Raw genomic sequence first — 9,870 nt, 5'->3', positions numbered from 1 at the left:
TTACCGACATTATGCTTTTTAAGTAACTGATTTCATGTTACAAATTCAATATTAAGATATTAACGGTGGATAAAGTGTAGCATTTCTTCAAAAATACTAACATTTATTATTTTTCTCGCCCCCCCTTTTTTTTTCTGAGCGCAGATGGTTTCTCCCACCCAGAAACCTTCAGTGTGTAACAACATGGCGGCGTCAGGTTGGCACGTAGGACATTACATCCAGAGAAAGAGCCGATTTCTGCTAAAAAACCTCGACCAGTTATCTGCTCACAGGTAAGAAAAGTGTCACAGCTGTGTTTTAAACCAGAATTGAATGTAAGTCGACTCAGTGGTCGTTTAATTCCCGCTGTTTACGTGAGTCTGTGTGCAGCGAGCATCGTGTGTTAGGAGGTCATGAAGCTCACACTCCTGCAGCCAATGGAGAAAACTGGTGTGTGCATGTAAAGGGTGTCTGTCAGTCGGCTTATAGTCTGTTTTTTTATACTTTTTGACCTCATACGCTGTTTAATATTGAGCTTTACACAGATTTACTGAAATGATGTATTTGCAACAAGGTGATCTGTGATTGTATTCAGCCTGCAAGAGGCTTGAAGTAGTCTTTGGTAATATTAATTGCTTTAAGTTTCATCTTTTTTTGTTGTTGCAGGAGGTTTGGTTGGACTTCAACTCTGCGACAACAAGCTGCAGAAGTTAATAAAGGTAATGTTGTGTGAGGAAAATCTAAAGCATAGTATAAAGTATACTAAAATATAATAAGCAAAGCTGAAGCCACACTTTTATTAATTAATACATGCATTCAGTCTCCAAATCCTCCAGGAAACTTGCATCAGGGTTTACTGCTGGTGTTTACAACTAGACTGTGGCCTGTTCTTTGTTGTCCAAAAACACATAATGAGACACACTGTTGTCCACATAGACAGTTTATTTTGAGCTGATCGGACATACACCATCCTGCAGCCATAAATACTCACTAGAGCAATGTGTACTAATCCACAGCTGAGATTAACCCCCCAACAAATGCTCTATTTACTCCCCTTTTAGTAATGTTAGATCGAAACCACTGTGTCCAGCTGCTTTAGGGTGTAATTTAGCTTTGTTAGCCTTTAAAACAGGAACCAGTGGGCCACAGACAGGGTTGGGAGCACGTGGAGGAAATTTGCCCATCCTGTTAGATTTCACCAAATCACCTTCCACCAACACCGGACATCAATTACATCAGACGGAGGGTGTTGTTTCTGATTGATTGTGATATATGAGTGGCATTAAAATTCACACCTGTTGCAGAATCCACAGAGACTATCGTCATCCCCAGGAAGAAAACATGGTATGTGTCCGTATCAACTGTTACGTGAGAGAAACCTCATTTTAATAGAGTATTTTTGCAAAGACAAGACGTTGAATTAATGCCACATCTCATTGAACAGGAGCAAGGTGGCAGTGCTGGAGGCTTTGGCATTGACTGTCAGCAGGGTGAGAGCTCCTTCACATCTTTCAGTGTGTCATTCGTCCATCTGTTTGTCTGTGTGTTATAATTTATTTATTTATTTTTTCCCTCCAGGATCCTACGGCATATCCCTACAAGTTCCATGACGACCCTTACCTCTATCCCAGGACCAGTACTGAGTTTGTACGTCTAAAACAAACCATATTTTGACCTGACATTATGTTAGCAGTCTTATTTTTGTTGCTTACTTTTCTCCTGAAATCAGTCTTGAGTCATTTATATTGACCTATATAGGGACCTATGCTTTGTTATTGTGAGTTTGTAATGATGATTTAAAAGGTTTTGTTTGAATTTTATTTTGTTTCAGTCATTTTAGATTGACAGTTCCTTTTGGTATTATTATTATTATTATTATTATTATTATTATTATTATTGTGTCTCATAAATTATTAATCTTTTCAATCAGAACAAACTTGGGAGCTTCAACCATTTCAAAATACTTTGTATACACAGTAAATTAAATAATGAAAAATAAAATAAGCCGTTTTCATGACACACATTTTGACGTAGCAGGAAGAGTGCATAATTTAATTCATCAACAATAACATAAATGATGTAGTAGATGAACAATTTAGATCACAGTTGTATCAATAGTCAATCATCACCGTCTCTGATGCACACTGTGAGATGTTTTGTAACTGATGTATCAGTGTTCCCGTCTCTCTGCAGAGGATAAACACTCTCGCTCAGGATTTCGGCAGAGCTGCAGCCAAGTACTTTATCAACACCCATCCCAAGTTCTTCACCAAAGACTTTGCTGAACCACATATACCAGTAAGAAACACACACACACATATTGAGTGAATACAGTGAGGTGACTGGAGAATATATAGTCACAGTAATGAACGGGATAGAAATGAAACATAGTAACACATCAGACTTGAAAAGTTCAATCCCTGAGAGCTGTGGCAGTTAAAACAAATCTTATTTGGTCTCACTTTGATGTTTAAAACAATGCTGATTTAACTATTTATACTGTAGATTAAAACATATCAAGTTTTGGGCCTTGGACAACAATATTGCATTGGCTGATTGGTTTTCTTGTGATGTGTGTGTTTGCAGTGTCTGATGCCAGAGAATCTGTCACTGCGTTTTGAAGAGGTGAGTGAGGAAGCTCTGAAGGAACGAATCAGCTTGAGGAGAGTTAAAGCTGCTGTTGACATGTATGATCAACTACTGCAAGCTGGTGAGAAAACATACACACACACACACACACACTCTCTGTGTTAGGAATGTTGCTTTACTACTTCTACATCAACTGTGTCTCCTTAATTTCATTCTTCCAGGCACAGCAGTCTCTATGGAAACGACACATGACCTGTTGGACCTGATCTGTATCTATTGTGACAGTGACCCTGTCCAGGAGGGAGAAACACAGCCAATACTAGACACAGTGAGTCATCCCTGATCCACACCTGAGGGCCAGAGACAAGAGAAGAGTGACACAATTAGGCACTAATGATTATTTTTATTATCAATAATCTGCCAGTTGTTTTCTGGATTAATTGTTTTTGTTTACAAAGCGTCCAAAAATAGTGTAAAATGTCTAAAACAGTCCAAACCCAAAAAGATTTAGTTTACAATTGTAAACTAAAGACTAAGAATAAGAGCAAGTAATCACATAGAAGAAGCTGTAACCAGGGACTTTATGTGTTTTTTGACTCAAAAACAATTATTAGATTATAAAAAGTTTTTTGATGATCCACTAATCAGCAGCTCTAGGCCAATTTAAACTTGACGTTGGATTTCTGCTGCACGAAATAAAATAACAAGTCAACCACATTCAGCCGGAGACATAGGACATCATATAAATACTACAGTCTATGTTCACTGTTCAGGAGGAGTCAAGAGAGGAGACGAAGAAGAATAAAACGAGGTCCAATCGTCCCACCTGGAGCAAAGAAAACAACGCACACAGAATCTTTAACCTGCTGCCAGAGAGAGACACCAGGTGTTACTCTGCACTCATCAGAGGCATGGTGATGGTATGAACACATTCATTACTCATTGTCAAGAACCTTTCAGGGTTCTTAATGTATTGTCTAGGAATTGTAGTAAGATCAGTCATTTGGTGCATCTAGATTAAAGGGCAAATGTTGGTCTGTCTCTCCCCAGCATGGAGCTAATGAAATGGCCTTGAGCATGTACACAGACATGCTGAACAACAGACTGAACGGTGAGTTGCAACAGGCAATCGCTCATCAATTGTACTATGCAAAACGACATTTTAAAGGCAATATATTTTCTTTGTTGCTTTAAAACTCTGATCAATACAATATCCAGTGTGCGGGTCATTTGAATTAACTCTATTTTATTTATTATTGTTGTTATTGTAAGTGTTGTGTCACAGTACTGTCTTTGACATCATGTGTCTTCTTTGATTGTCCCACAACTTATTGAATTTAAATATGTTCAATTGAAAATACAGTATGTTGGTTTTGTTTGTTCACTGCTGTCAGTCGTTGTGTTACTCTCAATAATAGCAATAGATTGTGCCAAAGAGTTACATTGGAGACAGTGGCTTTGACCCTCTAAAACCTTGATGACAACCCTTCTATCTGCGGAACGATGAATGATAATTCAACCTTCTGTTTGCAGCCGACGTCCACATCTTCAACGCTCTGATCTTAGCAACTCCAAGTGTCGTGAGAAAAGAGAAAATATGGGTCCACATCACTGTAAGACTCAATGTTACAGAGCTTTTGTACACATCTGAACAACCCTTGTGAAAAGTTACAGTTTCATTATGTTTTTTTAGCCCGAAAATGTTATTGAATAAATTTAACGTACTATAATACTTTAAATAATATTTGTTTAAAGAATAAAAATAAAGTGTGAAATTATTATTAGAAATTGTGAAAAATCACTTGCACTGTTATTTCATCATTCTGTTAGCGTTTTGAAATAAAGTTCTATAATTAGATAAACATAAATTTGAATAAGAGAATGAAATAACTAAGTAATAGTTGGTTTATAACCAGTTAGTACTTATTCATATATGTATTGCAAACTTATTTCATAAGGATTTATTTAATAATGAACACTTTGGGTTTTCATATATGTTGACAATATAAATGGTGAGAAATAATGACATCATTTAAAAGTGTTTTTTTTCCCTTAATTGATCTGTCAGAGTAATAACATGCTAGTTCCATTTTTAATAGACTGTAGTGGAAAACGTGCAGTTCTTTTTAGGCATGATGCCTCCATTGTGGTGTGTCTTTCTCTGTCTGCAGGATCTGTTTGAGCAGATGAATCAACAGAAAGTTCAGCCCAATGTGATGACCTTTAACAACGCCCTCAAAGCTCTGAAACAATCTTCCCCTTATGCCAGAAATGAAGCTTCTTACCTTCTGAACGAGATGAAGGCTTTGGGAATAGGTGACTGCAAACACACAGATGGTGTCGGGGTCCACAGGAGTGTAGTAGTAAGATCAACAGCGCTGTATCAGTTCAGTACAGTGGATGATAATCTGTTTTTTATTTTTTTCTGTGTGTGTGTGTTCAGCTCCCTCTCTGTCCTCTTACGGTCACATCCAGGAAATCTTTTACAAAACAGGTGAACAGATTTTGGTGTTGTATTACACTTTAAGTCCCTGGTGCTGTTTTCTGTATGCAAAGTTGTCTTACATGGTTTGTTTCCTCTCCAAACAGCTCATTCTGGCAACAGCACAGACCTTTTACAGCAAATCGTATCAGAGCTGAAGAATACCAGCTTAATCTGCCAGGACCCCGATGATGGTATGCTCTGTGTGTAATGAGTCGATAGTAGAAATCTGGGGAAGTAATCCTCTTCATTTAGTTTAAATGGATATAAAACACACAAACAATTAGAACTAAGCAGAGGGATTAATCTATTAGGATGTGACTTTTAATACTCACTTTGTATTATCTCTTTTTTCCTTCCAGTTACATTCTTCGCGAATGCAATGAGAACGGTAAGTCTTTTTTTTATTGTTTGTTTTGTATAAATATTTATCACGAATGGGTTCCAGAAGACTGCAAGTCCTTTTTTAGGACTATAACAGAGTCTTAAATTAAGAGTTTGTTATTTGAGGCCTTTTTTCTTTTCTTTTTTTTCTTGCCCTATTTTTAGATTAATACGAGGGTTGCTGTTAAAATGTCAATCACACGTTCTACTTAACATCCTGTACAATCAGTCCTGCGTTCCTTTTTTAATTCCACGTATTTCCATTTGACTATAATCAGCTGTTTTTAATCGGATATAGATGGTTTTTGACAGCTTTGTTTATTTCAGTTGATAGATTTAGACTCCCACTTGCATTTTAAGTCTTTAATGTGTCTTAAAACATGCAGATGCCCCCAATCCTGTGTCTCCCCATTCATTGTTACTTTGGAGCATGTGTTTGTTCACCAACCTGTTTGTGTTTTGTTTTTTCTCCTAACAGTGTCTGCAATGTAAAGATCTGACGCTGGCCTATGAGATCTACGATCTACTAGAATATGGGGAGAACTGGAAGGTTTTGGGAGATTCCCATCTGCAGGTTATGTACTAGTAAGTAAAAACCTCCCCTGTACCTCCCATATCCAGGCCTCTTTGGCCGAACGCAACTGGGAGGTTTAATTAATTAACCACATTAAAGTTATAAAATCTAAGTTCATGAGCCTCAAATTAGCCTGTAACCTGTAACTTGGTGATTATATCCAGCTATGTAGATGAAGTTTAGTCCTATCTAAGTGAACCTCTCCTTTTCCAGTGCTCGCTTCTTCAACCTGGTGTGTCAGATGGAGGACATTGACACGGTGATGAAGTGGTACAGAAAGCTAATTCCCTCGGTCAGTACATCTCTGCATCTCTCTCTCTCTCTCTCTCTCTGCTCAGTCGTCCTACTCTAGATCATATAATGCATTGTATGAAGAATCAATAGTAACTTTTACAGTATTACAAGCTGCAGATGGCACGTCACTGTATCGCCAAGCCCCTATTATTTGTTATATACTTATACCAATAATGTCAGTGACAGTGATATGTTATAACCTCCTTAACAGCACCTAATGTACTAGATGTACTAGTGCTTATATCAGATCCTTGGTACCGCTGAATTCAAACAACTTCCGTTTCCATCATATGAGTTATTTTTGTGATTTGTTTTTGCGTTTTAAAAAGAAAATCCACTTTTGTCTGCCAATTAAGGCATGGTAGATATGTGACCTAAAGATTTTTGATTTTGTCTTCAAAGTTTCCACAGCAAATTTTGTGTTTCTACCTCTAACAGGAATACATCTGTGGAGCTTACTAAACTATACTAAATATAGCTGTTAGGTGGACACTTAACTATTTAACTGACCTTTTGTTTATATTTTGGAAATTAACAGTACTTGATTATTCTGTTTCCAGAAGTTCTATCCAAACTCTATTGGACTGATGAACCTGCTGCAGGCTGTGCAGATAGACAATCGCCTGGACTTGGTGCCCACTATATGGAAAGGTGATTTTAAAGATTATACATTATAGTTACAGGAATCTAATTTCACTCACTAATAATCACTTAAATGGTTGATGACTCATGAAATCTGACCTCCAGTTAATGACATAGACTCTCTGCACCTTTTACATTTCACTCCAAATACTGTTTTAGACAGAGACACTGATATGAAATGCATTAGTTATAAAAATGTCAGACATAGACTCAGATACTATTCCTGTTTTTCAGATATCTGCTCTATGGGTCATAATAGAATTAATCTGGTGGAGGAGGTTGTCAGCCTGATGGCCAGAGAAAAACACAGTCCGAAGGTCAGTACAGCCTGGACATGGTGACTGCTATCACAATTCGTCCTCTGGGAGACATTTATCAGTTTGTCTGTGTGTGTCTGTGTCTCTGTGTGTAGGTTCAGGAGTCCTTTGCCGAATGTGCTCTGGATATAAAGAAGATGTTTAGTGGAGACACAGTCAAGGCCAATCTGGAGTGGACCAGCGTCTGCCTCTCAAACATCATCATCTTGCTGCTGCGAGCCAACAAGACCCAACAAGCCTGGTAAGAGAGACAGCTGTATATCTGTCTGTCTGTTGTGCATCTGTCTTTCTGTCAGTCCATTTACAGGAGAGCTTTTACTGTAGTCTGACTCCACTAATCCTCACTGCCGTGAAATGCATCTCACTTCTCCCCCTCTCTGTTTTCCCCTGCAGGGACATGCTGAAGCTCTTCAAGTCCAAAAACATAGTTCCTATGTGAGTCTCTGCCCAAACTACAAACATAAAGAAGGAAAAAAAAAAAAGAATTATGTTGTCAGTGAAAGATTATTTATTTATTTATATATATATATATATATATATATATATATATATATATATATTTTAGTGCTGCTAGGATCACTTAAAAAAGGTGCCATCTGGAGAGATGTGTTCATGACATCCTCTAACTAGTAATTACAAGTAGTAAAATTGGAATTTTGTTGTCTCAAACATCTCCAACTAGTCACGAAAGGAGGTTTCAACACACATGTTACTATTACAAGGCAATAAAAACAGAATCAGTCATATTTATAGAAATAGTTGTTACATTCATTAATGAAGGTGACTCTGGATGTAACAGGTTAAACAAATTGTATTTATGACGCGTACATTTGGCATAAACCCTCGTGTTCACTGACATGTTTGACTGTGCGTTTCCTGCTGTGTTTAATCTCCAGTACGGGACTGTTGGATAACTTCCTGTCGCTGTGTCACAGCGAAGGCTCTCCCCAGAGAGCGGTGGAGCTGGTTCAGCTGTCTGCTGCCTTCTATTTGCCGGCAACACCAAAACTGGCAGAGCGAGCACTTACTTTGTTTGATCTGACTAAGGAACAAAGGTGAGCGTCCTTTGGCCTTTAACCATCATTTTATCTCGTGCTGTATGATTTTTGACTATATTGCTATGAATTCTGGTCAAAATAAGACTTTTTCAAACTAAACAAACATGACTGGCACAGCAACCGCATCACCCCATTCACCTCTGTTCAATCCTGAAGAATCTGTGGCTTCTTAAGGAGGCAGGGTTCAGTACTTCTGATAACTCACCAGTCAGGCTCAGAATAGTTTCCTCAGACAAAATAAGCCTTTATTTCGGTGTAACTTCTATCTTGCATTAGATTCATGTAAGAGGAAAAGAGTTGCCCTACACTACAGAGCAGTCAGGTATGTTTGTAAAACCAAGAGCTTTGGGGCAATGCTTTATTTCTCCAGGCTCCATCAGAATCCCATTTATGGAGATGACTGGTGTGATGGATGAACAAATTAACAAAAGAAAAATGATGAAGGACCAATCCATTGAGCGTTCGGGGACTAAAATAAAGAAGAGTGTTTTTTTTCTGTTCCCCAGCAGCTTCACAGTATCCCGTCCTTTTAAACACAGAGGAGAAATGTCTCAGATTATTACACTGCTGGAAACTACAGAGGAGAAGGGTTCTAGTATAATTTAATCTCAACATGATGTAAATTTCCTTTCCTAAAGAAATCTTGTTTTTATTGTCCCATTCAGAGCCATATTATCTGAACTGCAGTCTACAGAAGAGTCCTCTGACTGAAGGAGACGATGTCAACCACTATGATCCCGATCCACAAATCCGTAGAGAGTGTACTTGTTTCTATATCTGTGTAATGAAAATGTATGTCACATAAATAAAATCCAAACCTCTCTCATTGCTTTCTTTTGTGTTAGCTAGAGGTCGCTGTTTCACCTTGTTCAGGGAGCTGTCAGGCCTCTCACTTTACAAGATTATACCACAGTGTGTCATATTTCTTTCACATTTTAAGAATTAGATTGCCAACCAATGTTTATTGCTATATTAAAGCCCAATAACAAATCTGGAGCATCTTAAGCCAATAAAAACCTGATCCTGATTCTGAAACATGAATATGAAACTCACTATCATGACCACTTGAATTTCCCTCGGGATAAATATAGTATCTATCTATCTATCACAGATGGGCATTAGTATTTCCATAAAGCTCAATAAAATGTGGGTTAGAGAAAAAAGGCATTAAAATTTCTCCTGATGATAACTGACCAACTTCCTCAATGTACTGATAAGCTACTTCCTCTAAATCCTGCATATATGCCACATTTAATGGGGTCCGAATGCTGGTTTGCACATTTCATTGTCACATTTTATCTTTATAGATCTTCAGCAGGTTCAGAAAAAACAGATAAAAGATAACAGATAGTGTGGATGCAGGTATGTACTGTGTGTGTTATGCAGACTGAGGATTTTATTGACAGCATGTCTAGACAAGACAGGTACCTGAGGTGTGAGGAAGGTTTTTAATTAAATACATAATGATGTATATGTAGTTGTGTTTGTTTTAATTTAAAGGCATTTTTAGCTGCAGTCACTCTCAGTATCAATGCATATATAGAGAGGAAA

The 9,870-nt window shown here is 37.7% G+C and overlaps 1 protein-coding gene across 1 annotated transcript; it reads left to right on the top strand.

Annotated features, from left to right (window-relative positions):
• Window positions 1–164: 164 nt before the first annotated feature.
• On the top strand, window positions 165–9,145 carry ptcd3 (pentatricopeptide repeat domain 3). Its single transcript, XM_051420617.1, has 23 exons — window positions 165–272; window positions 646–698; window positions 1,284–1,323; window positions 1,424–1,469; window positions 1,558–1,626; window positions 2,173–2,277; window positions 2,566–2,689; window positions 2,790–2,896; window positions 3,342–3,488; window positions 3,619–3,679; window positions 4,102–4,181; window positions 4,740–4,884; window positions 5,012–5,062; window positions 5,158–5,244; window positions 5,413–5,441; window positions 5,913–6,019; window positions 6,222–6,300; window positions 6,863–6,953; window positions 7,179–7,261; window positions 7,357–7,502; window positions 7,655–7,696; window positions 8,158–8,316; window positions 8,985–9,145. The coding sequence occupies exons 1-23, from the start codon at window positions 184–186 to the stop codon at window positions 9,028–9,030; spliced, it is 1,986 nt and encodes a 661-aa protein (XP_051276577.1). The 5' UTR covers window positions 165–183; the 3' UTR covers window positions 9,031–9,145.
• Window positions 9,146–9,870: the final 725 nt, after the last annotated feature.

The sequence above is a fragment of the Dicentrarchus labrax genome, unplaced genomic scaffold, assembly GCF_905237075.1.
Source record: "Dicentrarchus labrax unplaced genomic scaffold, dlabrax2021, whole genome shotgun sequence".
Classification (NCBI taxonomy): Eukaryota; Metazoa; Chordata; class Actinopteri; family Moronidae; genus Dicentrarchus; species Dicentrarchus labrax.
This window is presented reverse-complemented; position numbering and strand designations above follow the sequence as displayed.